This window comes from Pan paniscus, chromosome 3, assembly GCF_029289425.2.
Source record: "Pan paniscus chromosome 3, NHGRI_mPanPan1-v2.0_pri, whole genome shotgun sequence".
NCBI classification, from domain to species: Eukaryota; Metazoa; Chordata; class Mammalia; order Primates; family Hominidae; genus Pan; species Pan paniscus.
The window spans coordinates 100810542-100828631 of NC_073252.2; the positions used below are offsets into that span (position 1 = coordinate 100810542).

At 45.0% G+C, this 18090-nt stretch overlaps 2 protein-coding genes and 1 pseudogene across 7 annotated transcripts in view; 1 reads left to right on the forward strand and 2 right to left on the reverse strand.

Moving 5' to 3' along the window:
- MANBA (mannosidase beta) overlaps positions 1 to 18090 on the reverse strand; it is a 129515-nt gene that overhangs the window by 95450 nt on the left and 15975 nt on the right. Inside the window, exon 1 of one of the 6 annotated variants that reach the window (XM_063603844.1) lies at positions 216 to 1915. The exons of the other annotated variants lie outside the window; for them this stretch is intronic. Coding sequence (XP_063459914.1) covers positions 216 to 317 — 102 coding nt within the window. The 5' untranslated portion in view covers positions 318 to 1915. Of the gene's footprint in view, positions 1 to 215; positions 1916 to 18090 lie in introns of those variants that run through there. 6 annotated transcript variants of the gene reach the window in all.
- Positions 1489 to 3124, reverse strand: LOC103783525 (keratin, type II cytoskeletal 8-like; annotated as a pseudogene).
- LOC117980018 (protein MANBAL-like) lies at positions 6312 to 7754 on the forward strand. The gene has a single exon (XM_063603846.1). It carries the CDS (start codon positions 7310 to 7312, stop codon positions 7565 to 7567), a length of 258 nt encoding a protein of 85 aa, XP_063459916.1. The 5' UTR covers positions 6312 to 7309; the 3' UTR covers positions 7568 to 7754.

Sequence of the window (18090 nt, forward strand, 5' to 3'; positions counted from 1 at the left end):
AGGCATGAGCCATCATGTCCGGCCTACAGTTTATCTTGTGTACTAACCTGTTTCACTCTCTAAATGAGCAAAGTGGGAGATCACTGTCATGGCTGAAGTTACATGGCCAAGACAAACTATGGTCTGGGAGTCCCAGGTTCTCCTGTGTGGGCACTTTCCTGGAAGATGCTAAATGATAGGAAAATCTGGGTTTCATGTTTCTGTGTGGTCCTCACCTCACTTGACTTCTGCTCTTTCTGTTTGCTCTGGGCTTCTGTGCTGTCATTGATATAGTTCTCAGTTTTCCATTGGTCTGTATCCCATTCTGCCTTGGACATCTTTACTTCTTGCTGCTCACTGATGAATCAGGAGGCCTGTCCTGGAGATGAGCTTGGTATAGGCCAATTGCACATGGGGCTCAGAGCACTCCATCTTCAAGGTCCAGATAACATGAGAAATGAGTCTTCTCACAACATTATTGGGGATGAGGGGCCGTAGCTGCTGGTTTAGCTGAATTTCAAACTGATCACCTGGGGACGAGAGCAATGGGTAATTGAAGCTTTTGGGCTCGGGAGACAGGCCAGTGCCCATGTTGTTGTATTCCCATTGTGTTTCACAGTCTTCTCTAAGTTGAACGCAGTCCCAGCAGAATCTCCCTCAGGAGGATGGTTGTAGGTTGTGTTTTCAGAGATGGTGCCTTCTGGCATAGTAGTGTTTTCCATAAAAATGTTTTGTTCAAAGGCATTTCTTGCAGTGGTGCTTTTAAAACATTCTGATGGAGAAATACTTCCGGAAAAGGATTTTCCTGAAGATTCAGGTCTCCTAAAGATGAAAAAGCCCCTTGTGAAGGGGCATTTATGAGGCTTTTCACTGCAGAGAATGGAGGCCTCTTTGCAAGCAAAGTCTACTGAGAGAACTTTTCTGGAATGTACGATTGGTTTTAACTCAACTTTGCATTTTCTAAAACCAAAATGGGTAAGTCTTTCAATCTGTTTCTGACCACAGGTAGGGCTTTTGCAGGGGTGGAGATAGAAGGCACGCCCATGGAGAAGGGTTTCATCAAAGAGAAGACTGCTGCCTTATGCTCTTGGTTGAACGAAGGCTTGGTATAGATGGCGTTTCCTGCTAACTTCTCATGCCCCTGCTCTATGTGAGGCTGTTCCAGCTCCCTTGGGGCTGGACTCCTGAGCCTTTTTTCTTTGGCAGCATTCTCCACAAATGCCCAGGCACCCTGTTCCTTCCTGTTGCTCTGCTTTCCCACCTCTTTGAAGTGACTTTTCTGGATGCTCCTTGGGCCCATGAGGATTCTGTTCACTCTCTGCAGGCTTTTGCCTACACTTTGAATCTTAGCCAGGCTGTTTCCCTGTGGTTGGACAGTTTCAAATTTCATGAGTTTTTGGATGCAGGTTAAAGAGAGGGACTCTTTGTATGGTTTTTCGGAATACCCATCTTTCACATTTGAAAAAAACAGGTAACTATAAGGTTAGCTGTTGGCAGAGCTAGCAGAGGTTTTATTTTGGACCAAAAAAAAAAAAAAAAGCAATTGAATTGTTTTGTAGCTGAAGGCATAGGCATGGGGGGTCCCCAGATAGTAAACTACCCTGTGGGTGGGTTGAGGGCTAGGGCTGGGCCTCAGGTGGGTCTCACGTTCCCTGTGCTCCCTTCTGCTCTCTGGGAGAGTCGCAGGAGGGGCAGGCTGGGAGGGGCTGCCGCAGCTGTTCACTTGGGCAGGACGTCAGAGGACTAGGACACCAGCCTCCCATCACGGGTCTCGATCTTCTTCACAACCACTGCCCTGGTGGTGCTGGTGCGGCTGAAGGAGCTGGAGCCCACACCAGAGCCAAAGCTGGGGCTTGGGAGGCCCCCACAGGCCGAGCTCAGATCACCTGCATAACCACTGGTGGTCTTTGTATGGATACTCATGTTCCACATCCCAGAGTCCAGCTGGCTCTCCTCGCCCTCCAGCAGCTTCCTGTAGGTGGCTATCTCGATGTCCAGGGCCAGCTTGATGTTCATCAGTTCCTGGTACTCAAGCAGTTGCCACGCCATGTCCTGCTTGGCCTGCTGCAGGGCGGCCTCCAGCTTGGACAGCTTGGCGTTGGCATCCTTAACAGCCAGCCCCCTGTGCTGCAGACATCTGTGATGGCGGCCTCCAGGGAAGCCCTCTGGCCTTTGAGGCCCTCAGTCTCAGCCTGGAGCTGGCTGATGTTCCGGTTCATCTCAGAAATCTCAGTCTTTGTACACTGCAGGTCATCCTCGTGCTTCCCAGCCAGCATCTGCAGCTCCTCATCCTTGATCTGGTACATGCTCTCAGCCTTGGCCTGGCTGCAGTTGGCCATCTCCTCATATGGTGCCTTGACCTCAGCGATGATGCTGTTCATGCCCAGGGAGTGGCTGTTGTCCATGGGCAGCACCACAGATGTGTCCGAGATCTGGGACTGCAGCTCCTGGATCTCCTCTTCATACAGCTGCTTGAGGAAATTGATCTCGTCAGTCAGCCCTTCCAGGTGAGACTCCAGCTCTACCTTGTTCATGTAACCTTCATCCACATCCTGTTGATGAGGACAAATTCATTCTCCACCTCTGTACACTTATTGATCTCATCCTCATACTTGTTCTTGAAGTCCTCCACCAGCCCGGGCATGTTGCCAAGCTCCGCCTCCAGCTTCAGCTTCTCCTGGCCCAGAGTCTTCAGCTGCCGCCTAAGGTTGTTGATGAAGCTCTGGAACATGTTGTCCATGTTGCTCTGAGCCATCTTCTGCTGCTGCAGGAGGTTCCACTTAGTCTCCAGCATCTTGTTCTGCTGCTCCAGGAACCATACCTTGTCTATGAAGGAGGCAAACTTGTTGTTGAGGGTCTTGATCTGCTGCTTCTCCTGGGTATGCACAGCCTGGATGTTGGGGTCCACCTCCAGGTTAAGGGGGCTCAGCAGGCTCTGGTCGACTGTGATGGTGGTGATGCCACCCACGCCGCTGCCCTCACCATAGCCTCCGCCCAGACAACCTTGGAAGCTGCTGCTGCCCACTAGGGAGAAGCCTGAGGAGCTTATGTGGACACTGGGCCCACTCGTGTAGGAGTGGCTGCTGAAGGCCCGGGGCCCAGAGGTGGACACCTTGTAGGACTTCTGGGTCACCCTGATGGACATGGTGGAGGCAGGAGTGGGGGCAGGAAGGCCGAACCAGATAGAGATCCCAGAAGGAGTGGAGAAGCTGCTTCTTGGTCTTTTCAGTTAACTTTACCACATATCATCTCATGACCGGAGGAATTTACAAGAGGGTATAACTTAGATTTATCCACATTTCTCGTGACCTTCCCTGTGCCACCTGGAGGGCTGTAAGCAGGGTTTGCTTAGTGTAGCAAGTCGGCGACCTTGCTGTGGCACCTAGATAAGGGTTCAGGAATGCAGCTGCAGAGTATTCGGGGTAAGGGTCAGCTGCACTGCGGGGGCGGTTCCTGGGGCAGCTCGTCCCTAACAGTAACAACATTGATTCTACATCTTATAGACTTTTCTATGAGAAATAAGGCAAGACGTAATTTAGTGCGTCATTGATGTCTAGCTGCTCACTCCCAAAGCCTGACAAGTTGATGCCATTGCTGTCTGAGGCCGCCTCCAGCTCAGTAGTCAGCTCAGTGCTCGTGTGCTTCTTCCGGGCTTGTAATACCTTCATGAACGCTCCTTCTGGATTCCCTACAGATAGATGCTTCTTCAACTGTCAGGTAAGACACAATAAGTCTTTCTGAGTTTCTCTTATAGGGTTTAGCTTGTTAATTTCCTTATCCTTTGTCCTCAAACTCAACTATCTTGTTCTTCCTTGCCCCTAGTTACCATAAACAGCCTACCCCCTTCTCGTCAGCTCTAATCAATAACTCACATCTGTTCCCTTGGTTACCTGCACCCCATGTTCCCCTGAAACTGCACATCTCACACTCTCCACCTCTGTCCCCCTCCCATTCTATATTTAAAAAAATATGTACAAGTAGCCAATTGGGTCAGCTCAAATTGTGCAGTCCAACCCCAGCCCAAGGGGGAGTAGCACAGAGATAGGGACTGCGTTAAGGATAAAAACCCCCTGGTCTCCTTTGTTCTCTGTGCTCTTGCGATCTTGATTGACGCAAGTGGCACCCTTCTGCAGAAGTAAATTGCCTTGCTGAAAGAATTAAAAAAAAAAAAAGATTGGCTTCCCCTTTTAAAACCAAACACAAAACCACCAGGGTATCAGCAGAGAATGAAAGACTGAATCTGTGGTGTGTAGCCAGCAGTCTCTCATTGCCCTGTGGTTCTCACTGTGCTGTTTGCTGCCACTATCCCAGCCAGCCTCCAGGGGGAATACTTCTCTACTGCCCAAAAGTCAGCACAACTCCCTTCCGCTCATTGGATTCACTTAGCATTTCCAGTTATTTTTCACTTAGCTAAGTGAGCATGAAAAGGATCTCTACAGAGAATACACAGGCAGCAAAGATACTTCAAAACTTATTAACATCAGGTTTCTTATATTATCCTACCTCAGGTCAGCAAACTGCCACCCACAGGCCACATTCAGCTCACTACATGTCTCTGTGTGGCTAGCAAGCAAAGTAAGAATGGACATGTGCCCATAAATAAAGTTTTACTAGAGCACAGCCATGCCCTTTCCTTTGCAATTTACATATGGCTGCTTTGGTGCTATAGTGGCAGAGTTGAGTAGACATGATGGAGACCATCTGGCCCTCGAGGTCTAAAATATTTAGTATTTAGCTATTTACTGAACGTGTTTGCTAAACCCTGCCCAAGATGACTGGCCTCCTAGATGTTCATAGATGTTGCTCCATCTGAGTGTCTAGACCCAAGTCTGCCTCTTCATAAATCCTTAAGTCTTTCTTCTCTTACCCCCTTTCCACTCTTTTTACACTTTTTTTTTTTTGAGATGGAGTTTCACTCTTGTTGCCCAGGCTGGAGTGTAATGGCGCAATCCCAGCTCACTGCAACTTCAGCCTCCCAGGTTCAAGCGATTCTCCTGCCTCAGCTTCCCAAGTAGCTGGGATTACAGGCATGCACCACCACACCTGGCTAATTTTTTGTGTGTTTTTAGTAGACATGGGTTTTCACCATGTTGGTCAGGCTGGTCTTGAACTCCCGACCTCAGGTGATCTGCCTGTCTCAGCCTCCCAAAGTGCTGGGATTACAGACATGAGCCACTGCATCTGGACTCTTTCCACTCTTTATCTCCCAGAGGAATACTCAAGACAGGAGGCAGAACAGAAAGTGGCAAACAAATCTTTTCAGTTCATCTATCCATGAACAATATATAGAAGGGAATTGTGCAGGCATGGAGGGGCTTCCCCTCCTTTGTCAGGGACAGATCCAAGTTATTTCCTTAGGGACCGTAACTCCAAGTCAAGAAGGAAAAGCCAACTCTGTCTAAGTTCCACATAGGTAAGAGCCAGATGAACACGTTAGGCTGGCAATGGCCAGTTAGGCAGTTGCCCAGGGCAAATCTGTAAGAAGCACTACAACATCAGTGGGAGTGTATCAAGATCAAGATAGGTATCTGCCAGAAACTGATCCAAACTGGAAGAAATATTTTGATAAGCTACTAGAGGAGAGAGTGACTGATGAGATTTAAAACAACATGTAATCACCAAACTGGCTTTTAAGGTCTGGTTAATGGTAAGGTTTTGTTCTGTTAAATGCCGTGTGCCAAGCCCAGCCAACTTATCTCCCACACAGGACTCGGCCTCTCCAATGAACAAACATGGAACACATATTTACAGACACAGGGTTGAAGAGGCACCTAATTATTAGCATGACCATGTCACTCCCCCAAGCCCTATTTATAACTCTCCACTGTGGACTTAGTCCAATAGAGTTAAAAATATCATGAGAAGGAAGGTGTGAGAGCAATTCAGCCACAACACATCAACACACTAAGCCCGGGGGCTGGCTGATCATCTGGTTGACGGGGCACAAGTCCCCTTCCTTTCTCCCAGCTCCCTGAAGGAATCTGCAAGTTGGTTCAAGAGGGCAATCTTCCCAGGTATATTTTTTCGACACAAACATAATTTATAGGTTAAAATTTTATCTTAAAGAGGCCAATCTGAAAAACCTAAATAATGTATGATTTCAACTATATGTCATTCTGGATGTTAAATAAAAATTACAGGAGGCCGTTGTTGACTGAGCTCCTATACTAGGCCTCAGCAGACCAGATCAAACCAAAACAGTCACTCATGCTAAGTACCACTTAATCAAACTGAAACTTTAACGAAGGAGGTAGATCCGCAAACAGGGCAGTTTTTCCTGAAAACTTGAGATTCCGGTTCACCTGAGTAAGGAAGTCCTCTCTGCATTTTTTTTTTTTTTGAAACAGGTCTTGTTCTGCTCTGTCACCCAGGCTGGAGTGCAGTGGCACAACCATGGTTCACTACAGCCTCAACCTCCGGGGCTCAAGCAACCCTCCCAGCTCAGCCTCCTGAGGAGCTGGGGCTACAGATGTATGCCACCACTCCCAGCTAATTTTTTATTTTTATTTTTTTGTAGAGATGGAGATCTTACTATGTTGCCAAGGCTGGTCTCAAAATCCTTAGCTCTAGCAATCCTCCTACCTTGGCCTCCCAAAATGCTGAGATTACAGGCGTAAGCCACCACACTGGCCGGTTCTCTCTGCTTTTACCCTTTCTAGAAAAGTAACCTGAAGTAATCTGATGTTAATCAATCAGTTTTTTTCCTACTGTTCTGTTTCTTTGTTCCTTACAAAACCCACTATTCTTCCATGGCCCCATGAAAGTGCTCACTGTATTTTGTAGAATGGATGCTTTCCTGATTCATGAATCACAAATAAAAAACAATTTGATCTTTAACTACATTTGTTGTAATTTTGTCTTTTGACATGGAAAAGAAAAAACTATGGAGACAGTGAAAGGATCAGTGGTTACCATAGGTTAAGCAGAGGAGAAGAATGAATAAACAGAGCACAGAGAATGTTTATGGCACTGAAATTATTCTTTACAATATTGCAATGGTGAATACACATCATTATACATTTGTCCAAACCCACAGCATGTACAACCAAGAATGAACCCTAATGTAAAGTGTGGACTTTGAGTGATAAAGATGTGTCAATGTCTGTTCATTGATTCTAACAAATGTACCACTCTGGTGGGGAATGTTGAAGAATGGGATGCTGTGCATGCAAGGAGGTAGGAGGTTATGTGAGAACCCTCTGTACTTTCTGTTCAATTTTGCTGTAAACCTACAAAGTCTACTCTTCCGGGGGAGAAGGGCAGCAGCGTGAGAGTTGGCTCTGAAGAGTGGTGAGTCAGAAGAGACCTCAGGCAGCAAGCGACTTGGGCCATGGCCTCTGACCTAGACTTCTCACCTCTGGAGGTGCCTGAGCCCACTTTCCTGGAGAACCTGCTATGGTACGGACTCTTCCTGGGAGCCATCTTCCAGCTCATCTGTGTGCTGGCCATCATCATACCCATTCCCAAGTTCCACGAGGTGGAGGCTGAACCATCTGAGCTCAGAAGTGCTGAGGTGACGAGGAAGCCCAAGGCTACTGTTCCTTCTGTGAACAAGAGGCCCAAGAAAGAGACCAAGAAGAAGCGGTAGAAGAGGAGGCCCGAGGAGCCAGACAGGCAGGGAGAGGGCCTTGGGGACAGCCCTCCTGGGAATCTATATCCTGTTCCCCCTCTCCATCCCAGGCTCAGGGTCTGAGGAGGCTGTGACACCCTCTGACCTCAGAGATCTAGACAGTCATGACAGTCCCCAGGCTCCAGCTGGGCACTCCACCACTTCCTCTTCCTTCTGCTTCTGTGATGGTTTAGAGTCAAGGGGACTGAAACACACTGTGACTGTATTAGGAGGTTTGTTTAGAAGTTGGGTCAGCTCACAGAGTCACATTTTCTTACTTAGTCATGTGTCCAGCCTTGAGTCACTCCCTCCTTGTGAGTTTACATTACATTTTGGAGTCATTATCTAATGCTGACAAGCCCACCCTCTCCCATTATTTGTGCACTACAGATCTCCTGCTAATCAGTCACCTTTTTTGCTGCTGTGTAGACAGAGCCAGGCCTCACCTGTTTGTTTAGGCCAAAACACCATGGCCATGCAATGTTAGTGATCCCACTAGCTGCGACAGCCAGGCCCAGAAAATGCCTGACATGAGAGCCAGCAGACAGCCCAGGCCAGGGTAGGCAGTGCCTGCTTCTGCTCTATCAGGTGCAAGGGATTTGGCTGAAGGCATGCATATTTCCTGGACACAAACTTCCTGAGCTTCTGAAATGGGAGGCTCATCAATTTCAGACCAACCTCTTTTCAACCCTTCAACCCATCATAGCACGTTCAAGGTGTGCCTTTTACTTCCACCTGTACATCCCCCATTCCTTCAATTCTTTCATTCCCTAACCAGAGAGAGTTCCTGGGGGAAATGTGGCGAATAAACTGCATGCATGCTGAAAAAAAAAAAAAAAAAAAGAAAAGTCTACTAAAAATTTTTCTCTTACTAAGAGAAAATACCAAAAAAAAAAAAAAAAAGTTATAGAGGCTTAAATTACATTTAAAATAACTATTCCAAAGGCCAATCAACCAACCTAATTTGGTTCCAGGTTGGTCTGACCCTATTTGATCATACTGAAATTCTGAGCCTTATTTATAGCAAACAGCAGCTCAGGGTTACCTCTCATGACTAAGGACCCATGTCAGCCTGAGTTGTTAAGCAAACCCATGAACCCTAAAACAAATAAAAGTATCATTTGTCAACCATTTACTATACATCAGCCTCTAAAGTAGGCACTCATACACTCTTATCTTCATAATAAACACGTACAGTAAATACCATTTAATAGAGGAAGAAACTAAAGCTCCAAAAAGTGAAGTAGCTTTCCTGAGGTGCCACAACTAAGCAGAAGTATGTACACTGAGGAAAGAAACCAATCTAGTCTAACACCAAGGTCTGAATTTTTTGGACTATACTACAATGCCTCATGCTACATATACTTACACATTTATACCAGCTGGTAACTGCAACAACAATAATAATAGTTAAAAGTTACTGCCTGTGACCCCAGTGGGGTAGGTACTATTATCATACCCATTTACCAACAAAGACTCTAAAGCTCATACTCAAATGGCTATTAAGTGGTGGAGGACTGACTCAGAACCAGGAAAGATGGCTCCAGCGTCCATATACTTAGTCATTACCTAGTACTACCATTAACATCACAACACCACCAATAGTTACAATGTCAGTGCTTATAAAGCAGCAGCCATGAAATAAACATGCCGTGTGTGCCTCGGCTAGTTATTTATAATTGATACTTACCATATTTACTATGTTTACTGTACATCAACAAACCATGTGTCATCAGAGCATGCAAATGACAATATCATCAGTCTCATTTTCTCAGTAAGCTTCTGGACTCCATCATTATACCTGATTATAGATACAGAGACTACTTAACCAGGTATAGCTTTTCCACTCCCCAGTTCTGCTTCAGACCAATGTCAGACTTTACCCCAGATACAATTACTTCGAATAGAATTAAATGGAGAAAGTTTTTTCAACTATCTTGTTTACAGGCATTGTTTTCTTAGACACTTGGGCAAAAATAAATAATGTTAAGAAAACACTTATCAAAAACAAGCAAAATGTGGATTAGGATACGTAATTATCTGGCAAACTGAGATAAAACGGCAGATAGGAGACAGGACTAACATGCAGCTCCCACTTGGATGAACAGAACAGCATGTGGAGACTCACACTGTGAATTTTTGCTCCAAGAACCACCACAGGAACATACCGGGAAAACCAAAAGAATTCAAGACCCTTTGAAACAAGTGGTTTGCCACTGCAAATTCTGTGAAACAGCCAAAAACTGTGAGTTCCCAAAGTGTGAGAGGGAAAAATGTCTGCCTCCAAACACACATCCCCTCTGGGAACCTGAAAATTCAGATCACGGGAGAAGGATTTAACCTTACCTAGAGCTGAAATGGATTTCAGGAGCCAAGCAAAATATAATAGTACCGAGAAAAGAAGCACCAGAAAGAGCGAGTCCCCATCTTGAGTCCAGGGAAGCCATTCCTGGCCTATCTCACAGAGGTCTTTGGGGAAGGGAAGGCACCCAGCAGAACTGGAGGGGAGTCACAGGGTGAAGGAAGCTCCTGGCTGAACTTTGTAATATTTTCGACAAGCATGAATTTTCCTGAGCAGAATCCAGGAGCTTGGGGGTGGTGAACAGGAAGAACAGATATGAGCACAGCCAAAGGTGTGAGCAGGTGGGGAGAGGTGAGGCCTGAGAGCCATGTTTGCTTTCTCAGCAGGGAGGCTTATAGCCTGGGGCAAGATCTCAGTCCTGCTCACCGGCTGCCTGGATAGGAACTGATATAAAGTCAGTGCTGTTGGGGGGGCACAGTAGGAGTGAGACTGGCCTTGCTGGCTTCATGGAAGATGGGTAAGGCCTGTGGTGTTTTGTTTGTTTGTTTGTTTGTTTTTGAAGTGGAGTCTCGCTCTGTCACCCAGACTGGAGTGCAGTGGCGTGATCTCTGCTCACAGCAAGCTCCGCCTTCCGGGTTCACACCATTCTCCTGCCTCAGCCTCCTGAGTAGCTGGGACCACAGGCGCCCGCCACCACGCCTGGCTAATTTTTTGTATTTTTAGTAGAGACGGGGTTTCATCGTGTTAGCCAGGATGGTCTCGATCTCCTGACCTCGTGATCCGCCCGCCTCGGCCTCCCAAACTGCTGGGATGACAGGCATGAGCGACCGCGCCCGGCCTGGTAAGGCCTGTCAGTGCTGGTTTTTCCCTAGCGAACTGTATGATGCAGCAGAGGCAATCATAATCCCCCTGGCAACATAATTCCATTAGCCTAAGAACCCCATAGTGGCCATGGCAGGCCCCACCCAAAAAGAGTCTGAGCTCAGACCCGCCTAACCCTGTCCTCACCTGATGGATTTTCTCTACCAGACCTGGTCGCCAAAGACAAATGACATAAACCCTTGGGACCTCTATGGCCCTGCCCATCACCTGAGAAACCCAAGTACTCATCCTGGCCAATGTAAGGCAATATTATATCCCCCCTTCTGCTACTGCAGCTAGTGCTTTCTTGACAGGGCCACCTCCTGGCTGGAGACCAATCAACTCAAACTGATAAAAGAACAACCCTGCTCTAAAGAAGAAAACAACTAATTCCACTGCCTAAAGAAGAAAACAACTAATTCCACTGCCTGTAATATCCTGGTTAACCAGAAGTACTGAGTCTGTTCACATGACAACTTCACTGCTAGCATAACCAGCATTTGAGAAAGCCAGTGCACTAAATGAAGCTACAACCAAGGACTCCCACTTTACTCCCCTGCCACCTCCACTGGAGCAGGTGCTGGTATCCATGGCTAGGAGACCTGAACGTGGATCACATCACAGGACTCTTGGCAGACAGTCCCCAGCATCAGCCTGCAGGCCAGTAGCTCCGCTGGGTGGCTAGACTCACAAGGGCAATAACAATCACTGCAGTCTGGCTCTCAGAAATCCCCGTCCCTAGGGGAAGGGGGAGAGCATCTCATCAAGGGAATACCCCATGGGACAAAACAATCTAAACAGCAACCCTTGAGTTCCAAATCTTTCCACTGAAACAGTCTACCCAAATGAGAAGGAACCAGTTAAAGTAATTCTGGTAATATGACAAAACAAGGTTCTATAACACCCCCAAAAGATCACACTAGCTCTCCAGCAATGGATCGAACCAAGAAGAAATCTCTGAACTGCCAAATAAACAATTCAGAAGGTTGATTATCGGGTTACTCAAGGAGGCACCAGAGAAAGGTGAAAACCAACTTAAAGAAATTTAAAAAACAATAAAGGATATGAACGAAAAGGTCTCCAGAGAAACAGATATCATAAAGAAAAAACAATCACAACTTCTGAAAATGAAAGACATACTTAGAGAAATGCAAAATACACTGGAAAGTTTCAACAATAGAATCGAACAAGGGAAGAAAAAAGATAAATGAAACAAAAACTGGCTCTGTGAAAAGATAAACGAAATTGATAGACCACTAGTGAGATTAATCAAGAAGAGAGAAGATACAAATAAGCTCAATTAGAAATGAAATGGGAGATATTACAATTGATACCACAGAAATACAAAAGATCATTCATGGCTACTATGAACATCTTTATGTGCACAAACTAGGAAACCTAGAGGAAATGGATAAATTCCTGAAAATATACAATCTTCTCAGATTGAAACAGGAAGAAATAGAAACTCTCAACAGACCAATAACAAGTAGTGATGTTGAAACAGTAATTTAAAAATTGCTGACCAAAAAAAAAGTCCAGGACCAGATGGATTCACAGCTGAATTCTATCAGACATTCAAAGAAAGATTGGTACCAATCCTACTGAAAATACTCCAAAAAATAGAGAAAGAGGGAATCCTCCCTAAATAATTATATGAAGCCAGTACTATCACATACCAAAACCAGAAAAGGACATAACAAACAAAAACTACAGACCAATATCCCTGATGAGCATAGCTGCAAAGAGCCTCAACAAAACACTAGCTAACCAAATCCAACAGGATACCAAAAAGATAATACACCATGATCAAGTGGGTTTCATACCAGGGATGCAGGTACATATGCAAGTCAATAAATGTGATACACCACATAAAAAAGAATTAAAAACAAAAATCATATTATCAACTCAGCAGATGCAGAAAAAGCATTTGACAGAGTCTAGCATCCTTTATGATTAAAATCCTCAGCAAAATTGGCATAGAAGGGACATACCTTCAGGAAATAAAAGTCATCTGCAACAAATCCACAGCCAACATTGTACTGAACAGGGAAAAGTTGAAAGTATTCCCCCTGAGAACTGGAACAAGACAAGGATGCCCACTTTCACAACTTCTCTTTGACATAGGACTGGAAGACATGGCCAGAGCAATCAGACAAGAGAAAGAAATAAAGGGCATCCAAATCAGTAAAGAGGAAGTAAAACCGTTGCTATTCACTGATGATATGATCATATACATAGGAAACCCTAAAGACTCATCCAAAGAGTTCTTAACCTGATAAATAAATTCAGCAAAGTTTTGGGATACCAAATCAACGTACACAAATCAGTAGCACTCCTATACACCAACAGCGACCAAGCTGATAATCAAATCAAGAACTCAACCCCTTTTACAATAGCTGCAAAAAATAAAATAAAATACTTAGGAATATACCTAACCAAGGACATGAAAGACCTCTACAAGGAAAACTATGAAACACTGCTAAAAGAAGTCATAGATAACACTAACAAATGGAAACACATCCCATGCTCATGAATGGATAAAATCAATATTGTGAAAATGACCATACTGCCAAAAGCAATCTACAAATTCAACTCAATTCCCATCAAAATACCATCATCATTCTTCACAGAACTAGCAAAAGCAAACCTAAAATTCATATAAAACTCAAAAGGAGCCTGCATAGCCAAAGCAAGACTATGCAAAAAGAACAAATCCTGAGGCATCACATTACCTGACTTCAAACTATACTATAAGGATATAGTCACAAAAACAGCATGCTACAAGTACAAAAACAGGAACATAGACCAGTGGAACAGAATAGAGAGCCCAGAAATAAAGTCAAATACTTACAGCCAACTGATCTTTGACAAATGAAAGAAAAAAATAAAGTGAGGAAAGCACACCCTATTCAACAAATGATGCTGGGATAATTGGCAAGACACGTGTAGAAGAATGAAACTGGATCCTCATCTCTCACCTTATATAAATAAATATCAACTTGATAGATCAAAGTCTTAAATCTAAGACCTGAAACCATTAAAAAAAAATCTAGAAGATAACATCAGAAAAACTCTTCTAGACATTGGTTTAGGCAAAGACTTCCTGACCAAGAACCCAAAAGCAAATGCAACAAAAACGAAGATAAATAGATGGGACCTAACTAACCTAAAAAGCTTCTGCACAGAAAAAGAAATAATCAGCAGAGTAAACAGACAACACACAGAGTGGGAGAAAATCTTCACAAACTATGCAGCCGACAAAGGACTAATATCCAGAATCTACAAGGAACTCAAACAAATTAGCAAGAAAAATCAAATAATCCCATCAAAAAGTGGGCTAAGGACATGAATAGACAATTCTCAAAAGAAGATATACAAATAGCAGAAAAAATTTAAAAATGTTTAACATCACTAACTATCAGGGAAATGGAAATCAAAACCACAATGAGATACTCCTTTACTCCTGCAAGAATGGCCATAATTAAAAAAATCAAAAAATAATAGATGTTGGCATGGATATGGTGAAAAAGGACCAATTTTACACTGCTGGATAGAATGTAAACTAGTACAACTAAGGAAAACAGTATGGAGATTCCTTAAAGAACTAAACGTAGAACTACCATTGATCCAGCAATCCCACTACTGGGTACCTACTCAGAGGAAAAGAAGTAATAATATGAAAAAGACACTTGGATACACATGTTTATAGCACCACAATTCGCAATTGCAAAAATATGAAACCAGCCTAAATGCCCATCAACCAACAAGTAGATTTTTTAAATGTGGTATATGTTATACATAATATGGAATACTACTCAGCCACAAAAAGGAACAAAATAAAGTAGAGTTGGAGACCACTATTCTAAGTGAAGTAACTCAGGAATGGAAAGTCAAGCATTGTATGTTCTCACTTATAAGTGGGACCTAAGCTATGAGGATGCAAAAGGCTTAAGAATGATATACTGGACTCTGGAGACTTGCAGGGAAGGATGGGAAGGTGAGGGATAAAAGACTACACATTGGGTGCACTGTATACTGCTTGGGTGATGGGTGCAACAAAATCTCAGAAATCACCACTGAAGAACTTCATGTTACCAAACAGCACCTCAGGAGGTCATGGTTTTTTTCCTGGTAAAGTGACCCAAACCTTCATTCCTGAAGGGTCTGGGCCATTTGTAGTCCTGCCCAGACTGGGCTGTTGTAATTTCCCATTGACCTTAATCTCAGGGCATGGTAATACTATGAGACACCCCAAGGGATCTCCTGTATTCCACGCATACTCTTCCTTATCTCCATTGTGGAGCAGTAGACTGATTTTGTCTTGATAGTCTGGGTCAGTCACCCTAGCCAACACTGTAACTCCCTTCTTAGCCTGTTGACTTAAACTTAGGAGGAGCCCGAAGTGTCCAGGTGGCAAACTTAACTTCTAGCTTAATGGAATCATTGTGTCTCCTGGTGGCAGCGTTTCTCCCTCTGGAACTAAGACTTCTAGACCAGCAGAACGTAATGTCGCAGGAACAGGAAGCAAAAATTTTGCTAGTGGATCACTAGGGGTGATGGTGAGTGGTACCACTTCCACTTCCATCCCTTGATTCCTGGACCTATGAATCTTGGCTATGGGAGAAACAGTACCATATATTGAATGCTGATTCAGAGCATACATGGTCTTCTGGAGAACTTTGCCGCAGCCCTGAAAAGTATTGTCACCCAGTTGGCATTGTAATTGTGACTACAGAAGGCCATTCCACCATTCTATCAATCCAGCTGCTTCAGGATGATAAGGAACATGGTAAGACCAGTGAATTCCATGAGCACGAGCCCACTGCCACACTTCTTTAGCTGTAAAGTGAGGGCCTTGGTCAGAGGCAATGCTGTGTGGATTACCATGATGGTGGATAAGGCATTATGTCAGTCCATGAATGGTAGTCTTGGCAGAAGCATTGCGTGCAGGATAGGCAAACCCATATCCAGAGTAAGTGTCCATTCCAGTGAGAACAAACCTCTGCCCTTTCCACGATAGAAGCAGTTCAATATAATCAACCTGCCACCAGGTAGCTGGCTGATCACCCCCAGGAATGGTGCCATATCGTGGGCTCAGTGTCGGTCTCTGCTGCTGGCAAATTGGACACTCAGCAGTGGCCGTAGCCAGGTCAGCCTTGCTGAGTGGAAATCCATGTTGCTGAGTCCATGCGTAACCCCCATCCCTGCCACCATGGCCACTTTGTTCATGGGCCCATTGGGCAATGACAGGGATGGCTGGGGGAAAGAGGCTGAGTGTTGTCCACAGAACGAGTCATCCTATTCACTTGATTATTAAAATCCTCCTCTGCCAAGGCCACCCGTTGGTGAGCACTCACATGGGATACAAATATCTTCATAGTTTTTGACCATTCAGAGAGGTCCATCCACGTACCTCTTCCCCAAATTTCTTTGTCACAATTTTCCAATCATGCTTCTTCCAAGTCACTGACCACCCAGCCAAACCATTGGCTACAGCCCATGAATCAGTATATAACTGCACATCTGGCCATTTTTCTTTCCATGTAAAGTGCACAACCAGGTGCACTGCTTGAAGTCCCACCCACTGAGAAGATTTCCCTTCACTGCTATCCTTCAGGGATGTCCTAGAAAGGGGCTGTAGTGCTGCAGCTATCCACTTTCGGGTGGTGCCTGCATATCGTGCAGAACCATCTATAAACCAGGCCCTAGTCTTCTCTTCCTCTGTCAACTGATAATAGGGAACTCCCCATGAGGCCATTAGTGCAGGCTGGGGGAGAGACGGCAGGGTGGCAGAAGTGAGCCACTTCTGCCTTTGAGCCACTTCCTCATGTAACTTAACTGTGCCTTCAGGACCTGCTCGAGCCCAATCATGTACATACCACTTCCATTTGATGAGGGAATGCTGCTGTACACAACCTACTTTATGGCTAGATGGGTCAGAAAGCACCCACTTCATGATAGGCAGTTCAGGTCACACAGTGACTTGATGACCCGTAGTCAAAGGTTTGGTTTCCACCAAAGCCCAGTAACAGGCCAAGAGCTGTCTCTCAAAAGGAGAGTAGTTATCTGCAGAAGATGGCAGGGCTTTGCTCCAAAATCCTAGCAGCCTCTGCCATGATTCAGCTATGAGGGCCTCCCAGAGGCTCCAAACACCATCTCTATCTGCCACTGATACCTCAAGCACAATTGGATCTGCTGGGTCATATGGTCCAAGTGGCAGAGCAGCTTGCACAGCAGCCTGGACCTGTTGCAGAACCTTCTCCTGTTCTGGATCCCACTCAAAACTGGAAGCCTTTTGAGTCACTTGCTAAATGTGTCAGAGTAACACAACCAAATGTGGAATGTGTTGCCTCAAAAATCCAAATAGGCCCACAGGACGTTGTGCCTCTTTCTTGGTTGTAGAAGGGGCCAAATGCATCAACTTATCCTTCACCTTAGAAGGAATATCTCAATAGGCCCCATACCACTGGACCCCTAGAAATTTTACTGAGGTAGAAGTTCCCTGAATTTTGGTTGGATGCACATGTCTCACCAATAAGTCCAGTGTGTTTGGTACTTCTTGCTCGCTGGATCCAATCAGCATAATGTCATCAATGTAATGGACCAGTGTGATACCTTGTGGAAGCGAATGAGATCAAAGTCTCTTCGAACAAGATTATGACATAAAACCAGAGAGTTGATATGTCCCTGAGGTAGGACAGCAAAGGTATATTGCTGGCCTTGCTAGCTGAAGGCAAATTGCTTCTGGTGGGCCTTATGGACAGGAATGGGGAAAAAGACATTTGCCAAATCAATGGCTGCATACCAGGTACCAGGAGATGTGTTAATTTGCTCAAGCAATGAAACCACATGTGGTACAGCAGCTGCAATTGGAGTCACCACTTGGTTAAGTTTACAACAATCCACTGTAATTCTCCAAGATCCTTCTGTCTTCTGCACGGTCAAATAGGAGACTTGAACAGGGATGTGATGGGAATCACCACCCTTGAGACTTTCAGGTCCTTGATGGTGGCACTAATCTCTACAATCCCTCCATGGATGCGATATTGTTTTTGATTTGCTATTTTTCTAGGTAGGGGCAGCTCTAATGGTTTCCATTTGGCCTTTCCCATCATAATAACTCTCACCCTACAAGTCAGGGAGCCAGTGTGGGGGTTCGGCTATCTGCTAAGTATGTCTATGGCAATTATGCATTCTGGCACTGGGAAATGACCACAGGGTGGGTCCCTGGATTTCCTTCCAAGGAAGGAAGTCAGACCTGTAAGTCAGACCTGAGCTAAAACTCCATTAATTACCTGATCTCCATAAGCCTCTACTTCAACTGGAGGACCACAATGAC